Genomic DNA, 25,968 nt, shown 5'->3' on the forward strand with positions numbered 1-25,968 from the left:
GCTTCAAATCATGGATGTGCAGCAGGTCTGTGATGCTATTATGTCAATCCAGACCCAATCTGAGGAATGTTTTCAGCACCTTTTTGAATCTGTGGAGAATTAAGGCAGTACTAAAAGCAAGAGAGAGGCCAACCTGGTAATAACTACGTGTACTTAATTAATGGCAAGTGAAAGTTTTGCCAATTATGTCCACTTTTATTTTGAAAATCCCCAACCGGAACAGCACCACTGTACCGAGGTATTTGACTTGACAGATGGCAGGCGGGAGACGCTCCTCTCTCGGCTGTCTCTCTCGGTCCGTTGGTCCATCCCGGTTCTCATTGTCTTCCCTGTTCACTCCTTGAAGACAACCCCGAGACGACCAACTAAACTTAGCCGTTTTTTTCCCGCTCACACCACACACTATGCTTTACGTTTGGAGACTTACCTCGACCTGAAAATTTACCCCTTCCCTCTGTGTATGAAATTTGGACATGCTCTTCTGTTTTCTTGGTTTTGTTTTTGTTTTTTTTAAAAAAAACATTGTATAAACGCGTTGGCAGTAACGGAGACAGCACCGACTGAAACAACCATCGGCTGACGGGCTTGACAAGACAGCAGTTGTGCCATGGATCTGATGGGGAGATGAACCGAAGGAGGAGGAGGACTCATTAGCCAAAAAGCGCCCCCCGAAATCAGCTTCCAGCGGCTGTTGACACCTCACAACATTTTTATCAATGACCGTTTTCTCACTGGATAAAACACCACAGCTATCGGAAGATATAAGACAGGTTTGGGACCTAAGTGTTGGAGATTTGAAATAAATATATAAATAAATAAAACGCGGTTTTTGGTGAAGGATGTTGCCGCTACATGTCCGTTACTTCCCCTGAGAGGAGAGGAGCTCGCCTGTGTGAAAAGAGGCAGGGACCACTTTCGCTTGTTTTCTCCACCCTACAACAAATTAGGCTGTTTCACTCACACGAATGCAAGTGGCTCTTAATCGGATTACTAAACGAGGGATTTAATCTGGAGGGGAATACATCCATCTAATCTCACCGTCTCTCTTCCCCCCCCAGCCCTTCAGTGTCTTTAAGTGGCTGCTGCTGGTGTGCTGGACTGTGTCACTTCCAGTGTGCTCAGCGTTGTGATGATGATGGTGATGATGATGCGACTAATCGAGGTGATCGCAGGTGATGTCTGGACAAGTGCAAACTGTGTAGAAATCACTGGAAAGTCGCTGTAACCTCTGCTGGATGAATGAATGAAGGAGCTGGATCTGACTTCGTTTGTGTCACATGTATTGAAATGCAGCTGATTTAGCAGGCTACTAAAGTGCCCTCAGTTGCTGAGGCTTGGAGAGGGTTTATCTACATATCCAGCTCTGTGGACTTGAATCATTCCCCTCCCCAAAGGACGTACTGTTACGGGCTTAAGTAGTTGCCTTTCATTCCCTTCAGCTCCAGAGAGTACAAGGGGGGAGCTGGTACCCTGTCCTCTGAGCCCGAGAAGGGAGTGCTTCTACCTGGGCTGGAGGCCAGCCAGACGGCCCTTTGGGAGCTTTTGGATTTTGAAGGAGAGATCTTGGGGAGTTTCTGCTCCACGTGGACCTCCAGAGAGAGCCAGGAGGACATCATGGGGTGTTGCAGTGGCAGGTGCACCTTGGCCTTCATCTGTGGCATGCAGCTGGTGAGTGTTTACGTTACTATTGATCCTGTAAGGGGAGGAAAGTCTGGGTTAAATCTTTGAAAAGCTCCACAAACAGACAGGTTCTGATGGGAAAGAAGAAAAAAAGGCATCTTTATCTGGAGGTGGAGCAGGAGGAGAGGTGGGTGGCTGGAGAGAGGGAGAGATGGATTACTCAAAGGTCACATTTCAGAAGTTAATAAAAGGTCATGATACAAGGAATGATGTTGAATGACGAATATGAGGACTGAATAGATGAATACTGTTGCCTGGAGCTCTGAGGCTGTACTAAGAGTCCATATAGAGGGATTGATGGAGGTGGAGGGTGATAGATGGAGGCACTGTAGAGAAACGAGGTATGGGTGGATGGCAGATGGATAGATATATGAAGCAGGTACATGTAAAGCAAAGAAGGTAAAGACCCATTATAAGGTTGCAGCATCAGACGCTGCCATTCTGTGTCTGTCTGTCTCCCGGTGTATCTCTCTTTTACACCATCTGTGTCAGTGGAAACTGGTGCCAGGCAAGACAACTGGGAGGAGGGATGGTCTGTAGGTGTGTATGTGTGCATGCATGTGAGGAAGTGTGAGGAGCAGCACAAACAGTTTTATTAGTTCTGTCTTGTAGCTTCTGCATAATATGAGGAAAAATTTTCCCAGGAGCAGAACGATGTAATGAAGCAGCAAGAGCTGCCAAATGGTTTAATGTGGGTGACCTGCTGGTAGATCATGACATTTCTTATTAAACAGGCAAAGTGGATAACATTTTTTTTAGGTAGCATGTGAATAAACATTGTTGGAATTCAGTTAACGTTTTTTTGTTTTGTTTTTTTTAAATTAAATTTGATTAGATTTTCAGGCTTTTTTAGCCTTGTTTTGGTTAGTTTGTGACAAGCTTGTTGCCACCTTGGTTTCTGTATACCACTATATAAAGTCACTACACATAAATCTCCTGTAAACTACCTGTGGAAACCCAGCTTTTGCATTTTATTTTGTCTTTTATCATTTCGTAGTTTTATATCTGTGTGTGTGTGTACAAGAATACAGTCTATTTGCCCAACCTTAGTTAGGAGGATACTATAGGAAATATAAATATAGGCTGTTGTTTCTTCGGTAAGGCCGTTCCACTGTTTGCATCGCATCTCTTTCAATAAAGTTGAGCGATATGTAAACATTTTTCCACTTGGTGTTATTGCAACTTGTACCTACGGCATCTGTGTTACTCTTGGCAGCTTAAAGGTATTTATTGTGAATTTCCAAGCGAAACAGTTAAATCCTACTTCTGGTTCCTCCGTTTATTCACAAAGGGTCACCACAACAGGTAGCTGTGCAGCTTTGATTTGGCAGATTTTTACATTGGATGCCCTTCCAGACCACCGAGGGCTGGTGTCAGGAAGGGCATTAAGAACGTGAACAAACTTTATGTTGTAAGTGACTGAGTGCTGTGTTGTGGTGAAGAGATAATCAGGAATTTCTAGTAGGACCTGGCTGTACGTTCCAATACCAATTTGTACTAGGGTTGACTCGATAATAGAATTTCAATATCAATACCGATGCCCAAGACAATATTCGAATCGATACTTGATGCCACTTTTGAAACCAAAGGCAATGTTTTGACCCAGTAGTGCAACTGCAGAAGTACCAGTGAAGACTCAATTAAAAATCTTAAAAAAGTTAACTTGTTAATTTTCAACTAATTTCCCCAATTATAAATTTGATTTAACAAAATAAGTATTTAGGATTAATTTTAGAGATTTTACTTATTTTATAAATTATTTAGACAATTTCACTACAGACCATGAAGTTAAAATGTATTTTATATATGTATTACTCATAATAAACGAAGGGTACAACCAACAGCATAATACCTACCATATGTAAGTAACTTAATTGTTGTAAAAGAAGAGCATTAAAGAAAATTTAAAGATAAACTTTGGATGAAGTGTGGTATTCGTTCTGCTGCAAGAAATATTCATCTTTTATTTGGCTACAGTCCACAAGCTGCTGCATTAATGGTTTCAGATGCATAATGTGGCCATTGGGTAATTGCTAACAGTTAAACAGGTAGCACCAATATGTGTACTGGCTAGGTTAACATTCACAATACTTGTTTAATAATTCAGTGCTGTAAAACGGGAGCTTTACTGACCTCTGAAATTCCTCCTAAAATGTTGTTCACTCTTATGAACGTTAACTACTTGAAGGGGCTGCATGGGTGACTGTGCGTGAAGATCGGCTGGAGGAGGCAAAGACGGCACTGTTTGTATAGAAACAGTTCCAAAAAGGACAGCAGGACACATCTAAAACATTTAAACACTTGCTTGTTAAAATGCTGCTGCTTGGTGGTGAAAGTTCCGTTTTGGAGATTGTAATTAAAAAATGTTCCTTTAAGAATAAGACAAAAAGAAACGCTGTTTCTAATGGCTCCCTTTTAAGTCCTCAAACAGACTTTTTAAACTGAGAGCATGACTTTAATTGATCCCCAGTTGTGGGAAAGTAGATGCCTTTACTTTTCTTTCTAATACTGTTATATTTAAGCTGCTCATTCTAGCTACATTTTAAACTAAAGGATTATTATTGCTACTGTACATAGTAGCTATAAGACTAACAGCCACAGCAGAGCAATAATTCCAGGCAAAGATTCTCCAGACGCTAACCCGGGGAAATAAAGGAAATCATTCCCTTTAGGCAAAGCGGTACCACTCATCACAGAATAAATCCTGCATTTTCTAAAGATTTATGAAATGTTGCTGTTAGAGGATCTCGCTGTGGAGCTTTTGTCTGCCGCGTGTATGGTAGCCAAAGACAGGCTATGATATAGAATGGGACAGTGAACACGCATGTGAACAGAAATGCATAAACATGAGGTGAAACGCTTTGGCTGTTGCAGCCTTTGCAGTCATGTACAGTGAGTGTGTGCAAAAGTAAAAAGCTATTGTGATGATGAATAGGAAGCTGTTAGCGGCAGCGCGAAGCACTCTGTTTTCAATACAAAAGGAAAATATAGAGAAAAAAAACTATCCAATTTACCATAAAGATATTATGTGCATGACCCTCTTTGAGCGAGCGTGTGCTTGTAGGCCTATTGTGCTGTGAAATAGGACGTTGCTCTGCTCGTTTCCATTCAAATAAAGACAGTTCTGTAAGTGAACACGCCCGCAGCAGAATGCCGACGAGTTTACCAAATGCGGTGCACACACTGTACGCGAAGAAACACACCACTGTGCTGTAAATGGGGATGCTGTGTATTTCCCTGTGTGAAATAAAGGCCACGAGTGACTCTGTGTGTGTGTGTGTGTGTGTGAGAGAGAGAGAGAGAGAGAGTGCTTGTGAATGAGATGCTGTCACAGAGATAGTCATTGTATCTAATGCGGTGGAACTAATGCTATGCCATAGTCAACAACATGTTTTGCTCTGTTAACCGTTGTAATAGCTAAGCCAGCTGATGAGCTGGAGGTCTAACACTACTGTATGTTTCAGCTTGGCCATGCACGGTTAGCATCTGCAGCTATTGGAGCAGAGGGCTCGTGAAGCATCACAAAAAGTGCTCATTTCCACTCTTCAAAGACATACATGTGAAGATATTTCATTCCTGCGGTTCCCTCACCAGAAGGCACGCTGCTCTCAGTCCTCTCTGCTGTGAGTTAACCACATTGACCACAGATTAAAGACAGCCTCTTACCCTGCCTCAGACGCCCCCCTGTTAGAAGTAATTGTTTTTGCTAAGTGAGCCTCCGCCTAATTGGGGAGCTTGTAGAGTAGGAAGCAGCACTGGTCCAACCCAGTATCACGGCAAAACATGTAATAGACACAGCGCTCCACCATGTCTTTTTCACGCTTTGCCTCTCCAAAGTGTAAAAAAAAAAAAAACAGTGGACCGGCATGTCTGTTGCAAGTTTTGGTGCAATATCGGGTTGACTGGTCAGTGTGTCTTATATAGGGGAACTGATGTCTTATGTAACTCCTAGCAGCAGTTTTTCCCCCTGCTTCATTAGCTAGGTTAATTGCTAAAAGCTGATGTCGCCACACCTGAGCAGAGATCAATGATCCAGGTTGGAGATATGTCTACTTCACAGCTGACGTCAAAGCGTGCAGAGTTTAATTGATTCTATCAGCCAAATGTATATATTTGCCTGATTGTTTTCATTGGTCTTGCTTTTATTAGTAATGTGTAATTTAATGTCAGCAGTCAGTTCAAAGAAAAAAGTGTGCTGCTTTTCTGATAGCGCTCGGTGCCAGTCTAAATCGTTTTCTTTCTTTTCCTCACAGCCACACTTAGTAAGTAAAGCTAAAGGGACTATTGACTTTGGGGGATTGAATAAATGGTTATATTCTCAGTGAATCAAGTAACCTCTAAAGAAAAAAAACGTAAAATGTAATTACGTCCAAGGTGATGGCGTCATATCCCTTGATTTGGCTGCTCCCCCTCCAAAAAACAAACAAAGACAAAAACAAAAAACAAAACAAAAAAACAGCAAAAGCTACAATTTTCTTTTACAATTACAAAAGAGACAAAACAAGCAAAACAAACGCTTACTTGACAAAGAGACCAGCACAATTAAAAGTAATATACACTCATTGGACCCTTTACTTTTTACTTTGTACATTTAAGTACAGTGAACTTGCTATCTTCAGGAAATTATTTTATTAGTTGAGCTTTGTGACATGTTGATGTTATCCTGCTGGAAGCAGCTATCAGATGGTACCCTGGTCACAAAGGGACGGCCATGGTTCCTTCATGACCGCTCAGGTAGGCTGTGGCATTTAAAAGATGATCAACAGGTACCAAGAATATGTCCCCCATACCGTTACACCACCATCACCAAGAAGAAACAAAGATTCATCAAACCAGGCGGCATTTTTCCAGTCTTTTAATGTCCAATTCAAATATGGTGTAGCCTCGATTTCCTGTTCTTCGCTGTCAGGAGTGGCCGCAGGTGTGGTCTTCTGCTTCTGTGGCCAGCTATTTCAAGATTCAATGTATTGTGCACATTTAGAGATGCTCTTCAGCATACCTTGGTTGTAACAAGTAGTTATTTGAATTACTGTACCCTTACTGTCAGAGCGAAACAGTCTGGCCATTCTCTTCTGAAGGCAAGTCATTTTTTTCCTCCCAGTCAACTGACACTCGTTGGATATTTCCTCTTTTTTGGACAATTTTCTGTAAACCCTAGAGACGGTTATATGAGAAAATCCCAGCAGAGCGGTGGTTTCTGAAACAGAGTAGCCCGTCTGGCACCAACAAGTCACTTCAATCACCTTTCTTCCCTATTCGAGTTGAACTTCAGCAGGTCCTCTTCAACATGTCCACATGCCTAAATGCCTAGAGTTGGTGCCAAATGACTGGCTAATTGTATATTTGCATTAACAAGTAGCTGAACATGTGTATCTAATAATGTGGCTGTTGAGTGCAGATTTATTCTAAAGACAAAAGTGGTTTTGTCGTCTCTAGTGACTAAAAAAATGAGCAAATGAGAGACTTTCTCAAAATAAAGTCTTGTTGACTATAAAAGTGGCGTCCTAATGAGCCTGTAGCAACAGCGTTGTCATGTTGTATTACATGCATAAAGTTTCATGGTGCTGTGAGCAAGCTGTGTTATAAGAGGAAGATCATACAGCTGAATTGAACAAAACAGCCATCGAGTACACACACACAAACATAAACACACAGATACATGCCATGCCACTGGTGACTCACTGCCTGTGGCGATGGTTCAGGTCTATGTTGCTATAACAGCCCACAGCAACCATCAGCTGCTGCCACAGAAGTGATGACTAAATTATCTAAGGGCGTGACGGGTAACAGGACTGCAACCGTGGCCTCCCACCATTGGCTGGTTCAGTCGAGCTTTTGAAGTCGGCCGGTGGGTGTTAATGTTGATGGAACGGTAATTATGTTGTTGATGTGTACGTTAATTGAATTGAGGTAATGGAGTAAAATGATGGGCTTGTAATTCAGTGTAGTGCACAATTATAGTGAGATAATAACTGGTAATCCAGAGAAATGTAATTGATCTCTCAGACTGTCACAACAGGAGAACATTAACCTAAAAGAAATTTTCCCAGAAACTGAGGTAAGTGCTTTTTCTTAAAAAAAATTCTCTTTTACACGACTGGAATTGCAGATACTAAGGCACATACCAAGAATATTTGACTTTGATCTCCTGGCAAACTAAAGTTATTTTCATGTCTCCTTTATGAGGCTGTGGGACAGTAAGCGTTCAGCGCTTTCAAAGCTGAGCTGTGCGTCCCAGCACCTTAGAATTAAACAGCAACAAAGAGCAAGACATCAGACATAAAATATTTAATTGGAATTAAAATGTTGATTGTTGAATGTTGATGTCGCTCTGTGTGCTACAGCACCAGATTAGGGTTTGCTGCAGCATTCATTTCTTGTCTTTTTTACAGTAGTTATTGTAGTACTGGTATATTTTTTATCATCTTTTTCATTTTTAATCACCATTTGATTTTGATAACATCTCTGGAGTGGGTGGCGCTCATAGGGATCATTTTCTGTGGAAGAAAAGTCATATGATGCATGAAATACCCATTTTAGCTTGCTGCCAACAACACCCATTTCATTTGAAGTTTTTTTTTTGAAACATTTGACCAGACACACATGTATTTTTGTGTAATTTTGCAACTACAGTTTTATATGGAATGAGGTTATGCAGAGAATGACTGTAGGCTATCAGAGGCAGTGTTTATCTTACTGTGACAGTACGATCATGTGACATTTCCACCACTGAGGGACATACTGAATAATTTACCTTTTAGAAGCTGCAAAATGGATGCAGAAATGGTATCTCAGCATGTGCACCACATGTTTGAAAAAAAAAAAAGACTTTGTAACCATCAAAACTCAGAAACTAGTACTTAACCAAGATGTTTTGGGAGTTTAATAGAACTCATTTTATCTTGAAGCTGGCTTAATAACTTCAGCAGAACTGGTTTGTAGATTGATATAAGCAGTCAATTTCACTTCAGCATTGCAATTTGGCAAAAATGTTCTCCCACTCAGTTTGATTGTATCGTATATCCCATTTTTTTTTATTAGTGATCTTTAGTTGCAACTATTTTGTAGTGTGCACCATCTCCCGCTGTTGGTTTTTTCAGCATTTTAAAGAAAATCCACTTTTAGAATGGGTTGAGTTTTCAAAGTGAACAGAGCTCTGCTCTTTGGCAACAAACAATCTTCAGACCTCCTTCCTCATCGCAGCAACTCAGCGAGATAAAAAGGCTTTCCTATCCTTTATGTACAACACTGCTTTCAACAAAGGCCACACACAATCTCAGCTCTGAGTCTATAGATTTTCTGTCGCTCTTTCTTTTTCACACTCTCTAATTTGTCAGTCTCCCTTGCCCCGGGTCTCCATCTTTTTATATATGCCCACCCTCTGTGTGTATGTCTTTCTGGCCATTTTCATTTCTTTATCTCCACCTCCTCTCGCTGTCTGGCTCTGCTTGCAAGAATGCGGCCATCACACCTTGGCCAGGTACTTGACTGACAGCTCATTCACTGTATTTCAATAGTCTGAACACAAAGTAAGTCTTCACTCACTGATCTGATGAGGTAGTTTCAGTGTGCCAAATCAGTCCCACACTGAATCTCAGTCCTTGTAGATCAATCCAAGCTGCATCTGTATTGCTCATACATTCATGAATGATAGTGTCACATTCTGTGATTTTCTGTTCTGTGATTTTCTGTGAAGGTATGCTGTGTGCAAAAGGTTACGTTTTAGGCTTAAAACTTTACTTTTTGATAACACTGACAGTTAGGTCTGAATCAGGTGACCCTGAACCTTACCTTAGTTATGCTGCAATAGGCCTAGGCTGATGGTGGCTTGATGCACTAAGGGTTTCATCTCCACTCACTCCTTACACAGCATCATGACACAGGGTGTACCTCCTTTCACATCACTCTACATTTAATAATTATTCATTATTATTTCTGGCTTGGCTCTCTTTCACAGTGTGTCTTTTGTCCTGTCTTCCTCCCCTCATTCCCCGAGTGGCAACAGCAGATGGCTGTCACCCCCCTGGAGGTTTCTTCCTATTATGAGGGAGTTTTTCCTTCCCGCTCTTGCCAAGTCCTTGCTCATAGGGGATTGTGTGATTGTTGGGGTTTTCTCGCTATTATTGCAGGGTCTTTACCTTTTAATATGAGGTGCCTTGAGGAGACTGTTGTTGTTATTTGGCACAATATAATGAAAAATAAAACTGAATTGAACTGAATTAACAAAGAGTGACATATTTCTAAACTCTTTTGATATAGGGTATCGAGTATGTCAATAGGTTTTTTGCTCTTTCTAATCTACTGAGTGGTCAGTTCCATGTTGTGTATGCAAAGTCTGATTGAGTGCATTGTTTGAAGTCACACACTTGAACTAGCAGATTATTACCAGATACATAATAACTAGGGGTGCAACAATACTCGTATCGATATTGAACCGTTCGATACAGTGCTTTCGGTTCGGTACGCATATGTATCGAACAATACAAATTTTTTTATTTATTTTATCAACTTTTCCTCTGACGATGCTGTCTGTGTTTTGCGCTCAGTGGATCTGCGTTGGACTACTCCACCTAGGCTGCACTGTCAGTGCAGATCCACTGAGCGCAGCGCAAGCTAGCAAGACAGAAGCTAAGCTCGTTGCAACATGGCAAATTGAACCTCCCCCACCCTCATTCAGATGTGGCCTTTGGAACTATCTTGGTTTTCATGTGAAGAATGACCCTGATGGTAAGCGCGTCATGGACAAAAGTAAAACAGTATGTCGGATTTGCCACGCAATGCTCAATTGGTGGGAACTACTGCGTTAGCGCAGTTTGCTTGTTAACGTGTTGACGCCGTCCAGCCCCACGCACGGGGCGATCCGCGGTAACTCGTTAATGGAGATTTGCCGCGTTATGGCGTTAATCTCATTTTAATGAGATTAACGCTGACAGCACTAGTGGGAACAGAACGAATATGACTGCACATTTACGCCGACATCATCCTAGTGCGAAGACAAGTGGAAGCAGACAAATCAACAAGCACGCATGCTACAAACTTTAACCGAGTCATTTAGACAGCCGTTAGCACATGATTCTCCTTATGGGGACCTGATATGTTTAATATGCTGCTGAGAATATAGCCCAGAAGAAGCGTATAGTGTAGCTTTTATTTTGGAAAGAGCCCTTTCTCTGTAATAAACTCTCTTTTCCAAAGATGAGTGATTTCTCGATCAGATATATATATTTTTTACATTTAATTATTTTGTTGTTTCAGCAACATTAAATTTAAAAACTGTACTTTTGAGGTAAAATATATATTTATAATTTTAATAAATGACAAATTAAAAAAACATGAACATTTTTTTTGTATTGAAAAAATATCGAACCGTGACACCAAGTATCGAACCGAACCGAACCGTGAATTTTGTGTATCGTTGCACCCCTAATGATAACCTATATAAGCTATCCCAGTCCAGTTAATGTGCAGACAGTATAATGAAGGTACAGACAGGAAAACAATAGATCAGTCAACCAGCACTAAGAAATAGTGCGTATATTGTGAGTATTTTTTGCAACCGTGCAGAAGTAATTTTTCTGCTGTGAGACTTACATCTGCAGTAACTGAACTCTCCCAGCATAATTACACTGCTACTGACAGTCAACCTCACTAACAGATTTCAGGGCACTCTGCACTGTGGTGTGATACAAATTATCTTAGGTCAGACAATGGATCAGCTCTGTTCAAGCAGATATTTTTAATTACTCAGTTAGAACCTCCGCCTCCTATACAGCCAAACCCTAACACCCAGCATATCTACCTCTCCCTTTCTTTGTTTCCAGCATTGATCTTCACATTTGTGCTTACTTGCATCCACCAAATGCCTAATTGTTTTAAAGGCTCATCCTTTAGACACCAAATGACCGCTTAAGCTATGTTAAATAACTTTAAGGCGGAAGCAAGGTGGCCTGTTGTAACACTGCAGTAGTTCCAGCAGAATTCCAGCAGGCTCACCACCGCCTTCTTCAATACAGTAATAAATAATACTTTTTGTACTAGTGTAGTACTTCTATAGTATATATGTACTATAGTATATCTGTTTTTTTGCTTCATTCTTTACTGACCCATTCAACTGTCTCTCCACTCAGTTGTAGTCTGATGTTGATGAGCTCCACATTCTTGAGCTGTAGCTAACAACAGGTAGCAACAGAGTCCCTTCACAACAGGAAGGTTTTGGGTTCAAATTCACTGCCTGACTCTGGCCTTTTTGAGTTTTCTCCATGTTCCTGGGTGGGTTTTTGTCGAGTTCTCAGGTACTCAGTACTCACAAAGGAATGCATTCTAAATTATCCATAGGTGTGAGCGTGAGTGAATGGTTGTCTGTCTCTTTGTGTTAGCCCTGTGAAATATCCAGGGTATCATGGTACCTGGTCTGTGACCCAGGGTTTTGCGTTTTGGGAATGTTTAAGTTTTTTCTAGTTTGTTATCTTTATTTTAGTTATTATTTTGTATTTGTTGTTATTCAGTATTTCATTATTAAGTGTTCCCTGTCCTCTTGTTTCTGGATTCCTGTTAGTTATTTGTCTGTTCCCCCAGTCTTGTTTCTGTGTCTGTTTGCTTCCTCTGTTTTCTCTCGGTCCCCTGCTCTTGCTCTGTGTCCCTTGTCTCTCACCTTCGTATTGTGTCTTCTAGTCTTGTGTCTGTCTCCTCCCTCCATTCCCCTTATTTTGTCGGTCTGAATCTTATTAGTAGATGCAGATTAGGCACCCTGTGACTAACTTAGTTATTGTATTTGGTAATTCAGCAATAAAGCCACATTTATGTCCAGTTTTGCCTTTGTACGCTGCATCTTTGGGTCCATTCCTAACTGCCTTACACAGGGTGTACCCTGCCTCTTCTCCTATGACAGCTGGGCTAGGCCCCAGCCCCCCTGCGATTCTAAATTGGATAAGCAGTTGAGAAAATGGATGGATGCAGCACCATACTTACATTTTACTGAAGTTGTCAAAATGAATGTGAAATTTTAACTTCTGGAATTTTAGTGCTGTGAAAATTAGAAAGAAAGTAATTTTACTCAAGTGGTGAGCACCTGGACTATAATTTTCTATTTGGTTGTTAATGTGGGACGAATTTTTGTGGAGCCATTCATTAGCCAAAGAAGTCTATTAAATAGCTGTCACCAAACAGAACATCATTTTGCAAAATTTGTTTAGTTCATTAAGGTTTGGACTAAGACCAAATGGAAAATGTGTGGGTGCTCTGTGGTGGTCTACCAGTCATCTCTTTGCTTATGTTGATTTAAGGGAAGAAGTCTCGTGGACAACATAAAAGAGCCTTTTAATGCTATTTACATGTTTCTTTTTGATAAATATTTTCTGAAAGGTTGAAACATGTCGCCCTGCTTTCTGTCTAGATTCTAAGCTAAAGCTACTACATCTACTAGTTTACTGAATAGCAAATATTTTAAACATTATTAAAACTTAGTTCACGAGATGCAGACTCACTCAGCATGTATAGCAAGAAGAAAGTGTAGATTATACTCTGTATGTTACAGTTGCAGACACAGACAGCTGCAGGCACCACAGAGGCGTAGTCCTTCCTGTTATACTTCTTTGAAGTCCACTTGAAGTCTTCTCAAAGAGCGACTGTGTAGTTGGTGCATTGTACTTTAGTGCCCGTCTCCCCAGACAACTCTACGCAGTCATACAAACAGAGCAGCATGAATCACTCGGACACAAGTGGACCCTCGCAGCTTCAGAGAAACTATAACACCTCTGAAAGTATCTGTAGTCATACTCAAATCTTCTGGAAGGATGTACTACTTAGCCACACCTGTGTTTTGAGCTAAATGCTAACACTAATATCAGCACAAAAACAATGCGTAGATACTGTTTTAAACAGGCCTTAGCATGTTAAGCATCTTACTTTAGAAGGCTTTGCTGGATTTCTAAATTAAAGTCTAAGACTGTATTAATTGCCAGATTTAGATGAGAGTCTAATGCTAGTAGACCTGTGGGAGCAAGGTGCAGCCACAGACTGCGAATACATCACACAGGCACAAATTCCTGCCAGTTATTGTTAAATAACATTCAGGTGATGAGTCCTGATGATGCTGAAATTTAATGTCGTCGTCAGGTCCGATGTTCAATAGCCACTTGATGTAAAGTGTTTCTAAAAGAAATCGAAAGAAACACTTTCTCAGTCATAGAGCTGGACAAAAACATATAAACAGAATTATTGCAAAATAACTTTGTCCAATAAAGAAGCAGAGCAGCAAACTGTGTCGAAAGCATGTTTCCACAAATGGCAGGTGACATCACGGATCACAGTGCCATTCTCACACAGTGCACAGCTCATTGTTTAGCCGCACAATGCAAGATGTTGGAGTCTCAAGCAATTTTTCCTGCAACATGCCTTATGACAAAAAACAAAGCAACATAGTGATATCACAAATGCAACAGCCGACTTTATTGTGAAAGTCATTATGCCAGTGAGCACAGTCGAAAATGTTGGATTTTAGCTGCTTAATAAAGCAAGTGACTCTCATAACCAACTGGCCATAAACATTTCTAGCGACTTGTTCATGGTATACTCCACCTCTCACCCTACGACAGCTGGAGTAAGCTTGATTTATGTCGAGATATAAAGTTGTTGTCATGGTAATTTTTAACAATTTATTTTAAACTGTTCTTTTTTTATGGTGAAATGGGTTAATGTACAGCATACATCTTTAATAAATTAATAAAAGTTTGAATTTATTTTGGATTTTGTGTAATCCATACAGGATCTAATATATATATACACTGTGACTGATGTTTGGTTAAATGTCCCTCAGAAAGTTGCACCTCAACCAGAGATTTTTGGTTGCCATCAACAAGCTTCTGCCACAATTCTGGCTGGATATTTGAGCACTCTTCTTGGCAGGATTGGTGGAGTTCATTTAAATTGATTGGTTTCCTAGCACAGACCCAGCTTTTCAATAGGATTGAGGTCAGAGCTTTGGCAAGGCCATTCCAGAAGCTCTCTGTTAAAATAAAACTAGCATAAAATGACAGAGTTTTCATTTCTTTTAAATGAGCAGAGTTACAAATTCAGCAGGGGAATAAATAAATATTTCTCCCACACTATGCTGTGAAATCATTCCACCCTGACCGGTGGTAACATTAAGAAAAAGAACAGCTCAAAAAAATGATTAAAATTACCATGACATTCATGACCAAGATGCGTGGATGTAAACTTCTGACCAAAACTGTTTGTAAATATACATATGAAAAAAATGTTATTGTAAAAAGCAGGGTTCTTCTCTTAGTTGCGAACATAACACGTCTTGGAGGCTTAAAAAAGGAGTGCAACACAATGATAGTGTATCAGCTCACGTTGTCATCATAACAAAGTCTGTGAAAGTGTGAAAGAATGGCATCAGTAAAGAGTGATTTTTTTTTTTTGTTCGACTTAGAAAAGCTGACTCAATCTATATTCCTGCACAGCTCAGTGGAAGCTTTAAATTGAACTCTTACACAGTTGGATTGTTTGTTCTGTAGTCTCACTGATACTGACACGCATATTGTGAAATCACAGCTGCAAACCAAAACTGAAATCCACTGTGTGGTGGGTTTGTTGTGTACGTTCATGTGGCAGCACGCTGTACTATAGCACAAAATGTTTTCTGCTGGCATCGTTAAAAACACGTGACATTTACTGTGGAAAAGTAGTGAGATGGAGGAGGCTGTTGGTTCTTTTCTTCACTTATTTTTCTTTTTTCATATCAACAGTGCTCATCACAGAAACACACTTGCCTCAGTTTTAATATTTTGGGGAAAGCATGTGTTTTCAGCAGTTTGGCCATCATTTGGTTTGGTTTCTCTACTGTTGCGATGGAGAGGAAGACTGTCAGAGGTGCAAATTGGAGCTACAGCAATTTTACAAAGCTTTCAGATAAAACTGGATCATTTTAACTCTTTTGAATTTTTTGTTCCACTTTTCAAAATTTGAACGTTCCAAGCTGCAAGAAAAACCTCAGTTAACCATTTTAATTACAACGATTCAGATCTTCATCTAGTTTATGTTTTGTTTTTTTATTCAAAGGGAACACTGGAAATTCGTCATTATGAGCACTTAAGTTTGTGCATCGTTCAATATGCTAGATTTAGCTGTACATACAAGTACTAAAACAAAAGGGGTTGGTGGAAAAATAGACTTTCAGTGACACTACTCCAGATAAGGACAAAATGTATTTGCTGCTTTGGAGAGAAAGAAAAATATTATGTTCCTTATTTCTGGGGGTGTATTGTTTCAGGTATGTGTGTTTTAATTGTGACTTAATTTATCTAAAGAATTTATTAAAAGCAGATCAGAAAGAATAGAAATGAACAAATAATAAATAGATTTATTTGGCTAATTATCGCCCAGTATTAGTTATTTGCTATGAGTATCAGTATTCATATTCGTTGATGAGTTAAATTTTAAAAAGTAAAGAGACAGGAGCAAAACCTTCAAACATGTTATTGTGTGATTACACTCCATAGTCAGGGACTCCCCTGTTGGTAACTTGGGATGTGACGAACACAACAACCAGCTGATCCAAGCACATTCGAGTAGACTGTAAACAAGTACGTAAATCACTGCACATAACAAATTTTATGGAAATCTGCTTATGTTTGTGTGTCTGAAAGAAAGAAAATATTGGCTAGTATATCAGCATATCAGACCTTTAAATGACTAATATTGGTATTGGTCATAAAAATCCTGTATTGTTCATGTTTACTTTTGGTGTCTTTTTCAAACACATTAATAATTGCTCACAGTAAAAAACAGGTTTTCATCAGCAGTATTGAGATGTCTTTATTGAACAACCCTCTACGAGGCTCGACACAACATTTCATCTGGACTCAGGATTCTTGATTCCATAATATATTTTTAGCTCATTCCAGCCGAACATCTAATGAACTAAAATTAGCAACAGTTCATCTAAGCCCCTGCTGATCATTAACCAGTCACAACTGGCCAGAATTAGATGCTTTTTTCCAAAGTTCTTTGGTAATAAAAAATCATGTGGAGAGGAAAAAAGCTATTTGGTGGCACTTGAATATGACAAACCTAAAGTTGGAAACTGTACATCTCTTGGTGCTCCAATTATATATATTTTGTACACGTTTGCCTCATTGGTTTTTTTTTCTCTTGCTTGATTTAGCTTAATTGATGTAGCTTTTCTACTTATGATTTGAGCCAGAGAATTTCATAGTCATCCAAGACAAAGAAACACTCCATCTGTGAGTCAGCTATTATTGTCTGTGGGGAGAATGATTGGAAACTCTCTAACTGAAAGTCCTTAGTGTGCACTGTTTCCCTTGAAACATACATTTTAATTCCAGGTTTTTCCTTTTTAAAACCAGAGGTGATTATTTCATACACAATACAAGAAAGACAGAGGCAATGTATCAAAGATAATGCGAGGAACAGCAAAGTTCACAGTGGCTCACTGCTGAGCACAAAACTAGTCTGCAATGATATTTATTCACATCACTCCTCGGCAAACAAATTAGTTCCTTTAGCGCATGAGGAAAAACAACAAATGGTGAATAATGTTTAGAATCCTTGAAAGCTTCCTTTAATGCAGAACATTAGCGAGTGCACTTATAGATCTAGATTTTCAAAGTAATTGTCCAAACCTTTCATCTTAAATTGCAGCTGTGGAAAACACTAGGAAGGCCACTGCAGCCAGTTATATTGGATTGCTGTTGTTTCTTCAGAGCAATCTGGTGGCCAATTTCAATCTCCCTGCATCATACTCCTGAGTCCTGACCCCATCTTTGAAAATTGCCGCCGGTTTCATATCGACACTCAGCAGTGGCGAGCGAGAGGAAAGTGAGGCGACGACAGGCAACAAAGGTCATGTACTGGATTTGAGCGAGCGATATCACAGGCGGGCGTGCCTGCTGAGCTGCCAAGATCCGTATCGACGGCGCTGGAAGCTGACCTTGTGCACGACCACCGCTGACGGATGAGCCGAGATGGTGTTTGGTCAGATACTGCAGCCTCAATATTTACACTCAGGCAGACAGACAGGCCGCCACAGACACTTGCTTCTCTGTGCTTCATTTTAAAGCGCTCCAAATTGTTGTGCTGCTGACTTTCTGCTCGTTGCTGCTCCGGGATCGTTATTTACCCCTCAAGGTGAAACGCTCCCTATTGTTCTCAGAGAACTCATATCCTGTTGATGTAGTTGTTGCTATTGTTGTTACCGTGAATCCTGATATTCCGCCTGCGCAGTCGTTTTGATCTTATTACATCAAAGGAGTGCTTGAATTATAATGGCGAGCGGCTGCAGAGCAATGCTTCCAGCTTCATTTCACATAATTATAATGTGGAGATACGACTGGTGTCAGATTAAGAACTGCTATTTGGAGAGAAAACAACCATATTTTCGGAGTGACATTGGTATTTGGTCGAGTCTAATGGATTTTGGGGGAAGTTGCTCTGCACAGAAGAAACTAGAGTTATCAGCGCTCAATATTTAGATGAAAAAAGGTAAAAAATCAGTTACAAGAAGGAAGTGATGAAAATTCAATTTAGATGTTTTCTTCTTTCTACAGAAGCGAATTCTCTTTCTACCAACAATGTAACCATCCTTTCAACAGCAACAAACCTACTCCTGATAAAACATCTTGTTATATTGCCTGAAAGCTTTATCTTATCGGCTGCAGCTAAACCTCTGCTACGTCTTCTTTTATCATATTCACCATTTGTCTTTCCTCTGGTTTCTTATGCTGTTTCACTCTTTTCTTTCTCTGTGTCATTGTTGGCCTTGTTGTCTTGTAATTTTTCTCTCTGCGTCTCTCAATCTTTCTCTCAAGCTCACTCTCTCTTTTATTCTCTCTGTTGCTGCTCTGCAGAGTCTCCCGGGCCATTTGAGTTGCTCAGGGAGCTGTGAAAACGATGTCTGTGTGTCTTTGAGTCTGCATCCTGTAGGGACTGCCTTTGTGTGTGTGTGTGTGTGTGTGTGTGTGTGTGTGTGTGTGTGTGTGTGTGTGTGTGTGTGTATGTGTGTGTGTGTGTGTTCACATGCAGGGACGGGGAGGTAGTGGAGCGTGTTAAGTCTTGCTGTAGAAGCCTTTCGACTGGGATAAGGAGCCAAGGGAGGAAGGAGGGAGAGCAGGAAGGAAGGATGGTTGGATAGATATATTCATAGTGGATAGATGAATGTTTGTGTGCATGGATCGATATTGGGATGGAGGGATTGAGATTTGGATGAATGAATAGATGTAGAGAGGGCAGAGAGAGAGATGAGTTGGGGCAGCAGGGGAAGAACAGATGATAACAAGAGAGGATGGATCGATGATGTATGGATACCCAAGATATATGGATGAACAGATGATTAAGGAATGAATAGACCTTTTAATAGTGCAGAGTTATTAGTAAAGACCATAGATGGCAGACAGAAAGCCAAATATGTTGTGCATTGACTTTGTTATAATGGAGCAGATACTGTCTGGAGACTCTAATAGTAATAAGGCTTACTAAAGTTATATTTAAGAATAAAATCAAGCACTTTAAGGCCCTTCATGCTACTCTGTACACCCGACTAGATAATGTGTTTAAATGTGAGTAATCAGTAAGTATTACTAAGAGCAGGGGTGGAGGAAATAAATAAAAGCAGTAATCAGAGTAGAAATATTATCATAGAATTAAAAGTCATGCAGTCAGGATTCCAATTAAAGACCGACTAGCAGGTTGGCAACCTCAGTAAATAAAATTATAAGAAAGTTAAACAATACCTAGATTTTTCTGAAAAAAAGTTTATATATGCATTAAAAAAAAACTCAGAGCTTGGCTCTCATGTTACACGAACTGAGTGCCAACTGGTAGGTGAGTGGTTGCTGGTTGTCACGATATTAGAATGTCAAATTCGATACTGATACCCATGAAAATACTAGAAAATTCTCGATACCATTTTCGATACTATGGGGAAACTTTTGATCCCATTCTGTAAGAACAGAAGTAATGGCAAAGAAGTCACATCTTAACTTATCTTAAACAAAATAAGTAGTCGGGATTGAGTTTAGAGGTTTTATTCGTTTTACAAAAAACAGATCATTACACACAGAGTGTAAAGGTAAAATAACACAATACCTAACGTCTAAATCATTTATTGAATGCAGCATTATGGAAAAGTTACTCTCATTGCGCTCACTGTGAAAAACCTCACAGCTGGCTTCAACAAAAAAAGAAACCCATTTTAATAAGTTAAGTAGAAAAGTTAACTTTTTCATCTCGTCCACATCTGCCTGCAGCCTGTCTCTTATTCACTGTTCTCACTGCTTCACATCACTCTGCAGCTCTTCACATCCTCAGCTCTGCTCTGGATTTCACTCGTTATTTGCTCGGATTAGTTCTCCACACTCTGGACTCTGCTCAGTTCATCTACAGTTACCCCGCTGCTCTGCACAGCCAGCAATCTGCCAGGTTCTTCACGTGTCCGTAATCCGTTCTGTCACGGCACAAAATTCTAGCAGCGTGCAATAAGTATTCTGCTCTTATCTAACTGCAGCCCGCTAGGCATTATGTTAATGATAACAGACAGCTAAACTTGCTACCATGTAATTGCTAATAGTGAAATGGCTAATGTTACCACGTGCACTGGTCAGGTTAGCATTTATGATAATGGTTTAATACTTCAGTGTTGTTAAAATGGGAGCTTTACTGACTTTGGGAAATTCTTCCTAAAGTGTTCAGTGTTGTTACTTGTTAGTGAGGGGAGGGACTATGTGCCTGCCTGTCTTTGTATGTCATCGGGAGGAGGCAAGTTTACTCATTGGCTGTTGCTAATGAGTAAACTATCAGTGACCACAGCAGTCTGCTACTAACCAAAGCAGCCACAATGAGGTTTTTGGTGCAGGCCTCCTAACCGAGCTAATGTTGTGTTAGGAGATAACAAAAATGGCCATTTACTAATAACGCATGGCCTACAACCATATGTGATGTCATAGAACATCATCTGAATTTTACTGTCTTTGTGCTGTATAATGTGTAGAACTTAATTAACTTTTTAACTTTTTATTTTCAAGAAAAACTAACCTGCAAGTTCATCTTTAAGCAAAAGTTCAGTGTTATGATCTAAATACAAGTCAAGGATATGTATCATTTTCCTACAGTAACTCTGTATTTTATATTATATTTAATATTATTAGTCCCAGGAAAATAAGTACCTAAAGTAATCGTATAAAAGAAGTGGTATAAAAAGTATTTGGCTCTGAATAAATAAATTAATGAATAAAAAGTTGAGCAGTGTGGTTACTTTAAATTCCCCACCCTCAACAGTAAAGCTTCGAGTTTCGAGTTTATGGTCAAAGTCACATGTGTTCAAATCTGATGTTGTATCAACCCATCTGCATACCCTAACCCAGGGGTGTCCAACTCCAGGCCTCAGGGGCCGGTGTCCTGCAGGTTTTAGATGTGTCTTTGATCCAACAAACTGATTTAAATTGCTAAATTACCTCCTCAACATGTCTTGAAGTTCTCCAGAGGCCTGGTAATGAACTAATCATTTGATTCAGGTGTGTTGACCCAGGGTTATATATAAAACCTGCAGGACACCAGCCCTTGAGGCCTGGAGTTGGACACCCCTGCCCTAACCTCTTCCACATGCAGGGTTTTGCTTTGATTTTCTCCTTTCTCCACAGCAGCATTCAACTGTATGCTCTTCATTATGTGATTTTTCTCTCGGCAGAAATCCTGAACAAAGCTGCAAGTCAAGCCTATATTAAAGAACCTTAAGAAAGTGAGGTGATATTAGAACTGCAGTCTTACAATCATCCTCTTACATTTTAGAGGGTTTGGATTAAGGAGAAGTGATCGCAGTGAGAAGCCACAACTATGGTGTTTCAAAACTGAACATGGGTGAAAGAATAAAGATTAGTTGATTCAACTTATTTGTCACTTTGCAGTGTTCTAGTGGTTTTCCAACGAAACTGCATTTTTGAGCAATTCTTTACTAATTAACTTCCTACAATCTGAGTGTACAGGGTAAGCAGACATGTTCAACTGTCATGACTCATTTGTAAATGTCTAATATTTTATGTTGAGACTTTCCTTTAATGTAGTAACTGGCAGTTTTGAGCGAGTGAACTTTATCCACAAACAATAAAACCAAAGGTTGGAAATAAACTGGGCAAGGCCTCCTGGAAAAGATAGTTTTGACCTTAGCTGATCTGCTAATGTTTTACCATTATTTGATCACTGTAGACTTTGCTCAGGTTAAGAGGCTCGATGCACAGAAGAATCAGAGTTCATAAACCTGCCTACATCTTTTGTGTCTTTTCATAGAATAAGAGACTGCATACATTTTCACACACCCCCTGTTGTGGCACACACAGATCAGTAGTGATGCGGATTGTTCAGTTCTTGTGCAAATGAAGTATTAATCATTCAGTAATTCTAAATATACAATGAACACATCTCATATGACTTATGCAATACGTGTGCCACTGAGTGCACCCAGTGTTGATGGGAAGGAGGTGGTTGCTTTAGGCAACTAGAGAGAAGCATTAGAAGCATTAAGGCTTTTATCATAAAGAGAATATCACATGAATTCATTCGGAAAATCATGTAAATAAGAAGCTGTCTTAACAGGCAGTTTCACACAACAAAATCAGATCTTGCTCTTACTTGAGCTTTCTCCGAAGGGTGGCTGGCCTCTCTGTTAGAGATAGGGTGAGGGGCTCAGTCATCTGAGAGGGGTTTAGAGTAGACCCGCTACTCTTCCAAATCAAAAGGAGCCAGTTGAGGTAGTTTGGGCATGTGACTAGGATGCCTCGTGGAGAGAGACTACCCCCACAACCAGGCTTTGGATAGGCGTAAAAAAATGGATGGGTGGATGGATGGATGGATGTGTTAATGGGTGGATGGGAGACTCATTTTAAGACAAAACCTCTGCCCATGTATTTTAGTGATGTTATCTCAGGGTTATTGCTAAATAGTAGAGGTGGGAATCACCATACATCCCACGATACGATATTATCACAATACTTAACGCACAATACGATATTATTGCAATTTTTTAAAAATATTTTGCAATATTCAGATTCTGTACATAAAGGTAAACTTTATCAATATTCATTTTATCTAATAACAAAGTCTCGCACTCAGTCTTTCTCTCATTTCAGTCAGTTTTATTGTTGACAAACTGAACGGTTTGTATTACAGTCTAGTCCAACTTAACTGAATCCAACCATCTGGTACAATTATAGCTATTCTGAACTATGCAATTTATGAAAACTATGCAGCCCCTTCAGCAACTGAAGAATTTGAAAGTAAATTAAAACAAAATATAATTTTACATTAAATAAAAAAGTTTTAAACTTAATTAAAATAAAACATGTCTTAAATTAAAATAAGTAAACTGTCATGTTTATTGCTGCCAAAAAAAAAAAGTTAAACACATTTGGACAGTGAAGGAATGTCAGGATTCTTGCTCAGAAAAAGGATCAACATGCTCTGAAGTCAGAGCATGTTCCAGTCCACAAAAACGTTTTTGTAACAAAATATCGATTTCTGCTGTCCCTGTATCGATACATTATTAGCAAACAAAATATCACGATACTACACAGTATCGATTTTTCCCCCCACCCCTACTAAATAGCAATATCAGTCTAATGTCTGGGCCCAAACACCCCCCTGACCTAAAAGTATAGCTGCATTGGGGTAAGCTCAGATGGGAAGTGGCCCTGTAACTGTGGGTGACTGAAGCCTAAGTGTTAAAGAACATAATGGAGTGGATGGGTGGATATTTCATACTAATTAACTAACATCTCATTGTTTAATCTTACTTATTATTATTTAATTAACACACCAGCTATACACAACTCTGATAGAAAAAAAAAACCTTGTAAAAACTACTCTTCTGTTCCTTGTGATTCTCACATTTTTCAAATACTCAGGCATGCAGATTGGTTCCATTTTGACAAGCACTTTTGTGATTAAAAAACAGAAGCCAAAACATCATTTTGCATCGCTGATTCTTGTTAGCCTCGCTGTTTTTGTTGCATGAAAAAGAGCACAGAAGTTTTGACAGGGGCTGTCTTATCTGATATGGGTCACATGTTTACTGCTGCCTGCCAAGGTCTTCTGTCACTTCTCCAAAAGCTGCCATTATTCTGATCTATAAATATGTTACTTTGCTCTTTGTTCTCTTTACACACAAATGAACACACACTGTCAGGCTGGGCACAGACTCATATCTATGCCCTACCCGGCATGTAAACACAGACATGCAGATGCAGTTTTTCTGTACTTTCCTCTGATATGTTAACAGTAGGAATCCAGAGAGTCTTCACACATGACTCCTAAAGGCACGACAGAAGAACAGTTTTGATTCAGTTTTGAATCCCTTGAAGGAACAGAGAGGCGTAATGTGTGAGAGCAGTAAGAGCACAGCGTGTTACACTTTCATCTTTACCTGTAATCATTTTTTACCCTCCACCACTCAAAACCCTCCTCTTCCCTCTTCCTCTCTCTAAGTATGGATTGATTTAGTCTTATTACCTTACACACCTGCCCTTTGGTTTGGCTCCACTCGTCTCCTTTTCACATAGACACACACACATACCAACTACTGCCTTCTATTGCTCTTACTGTCATACCCACACATACACAAACACACTCAGACACAGTAATCAGATCTGCCAATCTCTTGTATTTTTGAATACGGCAGCTAAAGTGAGATACGGATACAGTGTCAGCTCGCAGCCCGGCTCCGTATCAGCATATCAGCCAAACTGCAGTCACGTCTCACCAAAATAGGAGCTCAGTGCGCTCTTGAATGTAACAGACATTATGGTGGCAGTAGTGTTCAGCGTCTCTGTGTGGGGGAGTCTTGTGTAGAGAGAAAATGTTAAATGACTCACATTACTGTTTTAGACCATCTTACATGTCAGAGTCACTTATACCCTCCCATCTTCCTGCCCTTAAACTTCAAGCATCGATGTAACGCCGCTGTGCTACATTGAAGTTTGCCAGAGACAAAGACAGTGCAGTCATTACTGAGTTGTGAAATGTGAGGAGTTCAGTCCTTTTCTCTATCCCCAGTGTTCGGTTGGATTGGATCTTGGAACTTCGGTTATGTGCTCTGGGTAAATTGGACAGCCTTTAGGGGTGCAGTCACAATCCCTGATGAACTGGATGTACCAGTTTTCCAGTTCTATACTGATACAGTACCAGCAGTTTATTGATCGGCTTCCATAATAATTTATTTTAAATGTTTATTATCTTGTCGGACTAGAGTAGAAGTGGGATGGCATTGCATTCGGCAGTTGCACAGCTTTCCTGGTAGAAGGCAACCTGTCTCCCAACAATTAGGGTCTGACTCAGATTGACTGCACACTCAGACAGATTGCAAATAATTGCCGACAGACATACTGCCAACACATTGTAATCAATCTGAGTCAGTCTCCTGCAACACATCTCTGTGTAATAGGGGACTCGACTCAGGTTGTTGCCAATTGGTTGTATTCTGGTTATGTTTATATAAGGTTGCCCAGTGCCTATGTCATTTTGCAGTTAAACCACTGTGCTGCTCAAACTGGATCACTGTTCGTAGAAGAATTTCCATTTCATGTTCAATTTAGCTTTTTTATATAGCACCAAATCACAACAACAGTCACCTCAAAGCGAGGTGAAGACCATACAATAAAAGAGAGACAACCCCAACAATCAGACAGCCCCCTATGAGTAAGCACTTGGCAAAAGTGGGAAGGGAAAAATCCCTTTTAACATGAAGAAACTTCTGGCAGAACCATGCTCAGGGCGGGGTAGCCATCTGCCATGGCTGGTGGGGGGAGAGTTAAGAAAGACACGACAAATCTACTGTGTGAGGTGCTGAATGTAAGTAGTTAATATGAATTTCTGTTTAATGTGAATTTATCTGTATGTATGGAGCAAAAACTGTTAATTGCCATATTATCACAAACTGCTTGCATGTAATTGCCAACTTGACCCCAGTTGTCACAATCTGATAGCAGAATGCCATCCATCCATTCATCCATTCGCTTATCCTTGTCCGGAGCCAATCCCAACTGTCATAGGGCGAGAGGCAGGGTACACCCTGGACAGGTCGCCAGTCTGCAGCAGGGCTAACACATAGAGACAGACAACCATTCGCACTCACATTCACACCTATGGGCAATTTCAAATTACCAATTAACCTAACCCCACTAACTGCATGGTTAAGTTTGACAGCAGAATGACTCGATCTTATTGCAGTCTTCTATCAAAGTCACTATGCAGATGCGTTTGTGTGTGTGCAAAGGTGACGGT

At 40.0% G+C, this 25,968-nt stretch overlaps 1 protein-coding gene across 1 annotated transcript in view; it reads left to right on the top strand.

Annotated features, from left to right (window-relative positions):
* The first annotated feature begins 235 nt into the window (after positions 1-235).
* Positions 236-25,968, top strand: part of nkain2 (sodium/potassium transporting ATPase interacting 2) — a 100,763-nt gene continuing 75,030 nt past the window's right edge. Inside the window, exon 1 of the mRNA XM_040018276.1 lies at positions 236-1,668. Coding sequence (XP_039874210.1) covers positions 1,615-1,668 — 54 coding nt within the window. The 5' untranslated portion in view covers positions 236-1,614. The remainder of the gene's footprint in view (positions 1,669-25,968) is intronic.

Source organism: Simochromis diagramma, unplaced genomic scaffold (genome assembly GCF_900408965.1).
Source record: "Simochromis diagramma unplaced genomic scaffold, fSimDia1.1 OVJJ01000802.1, whole genome shotgun sequence".
NCBI lineage: Eukaryota > Metazoa > Chordata > Actinopteri > Cichliformes > Cichlidae > Simochromis > Simochromis diagramma.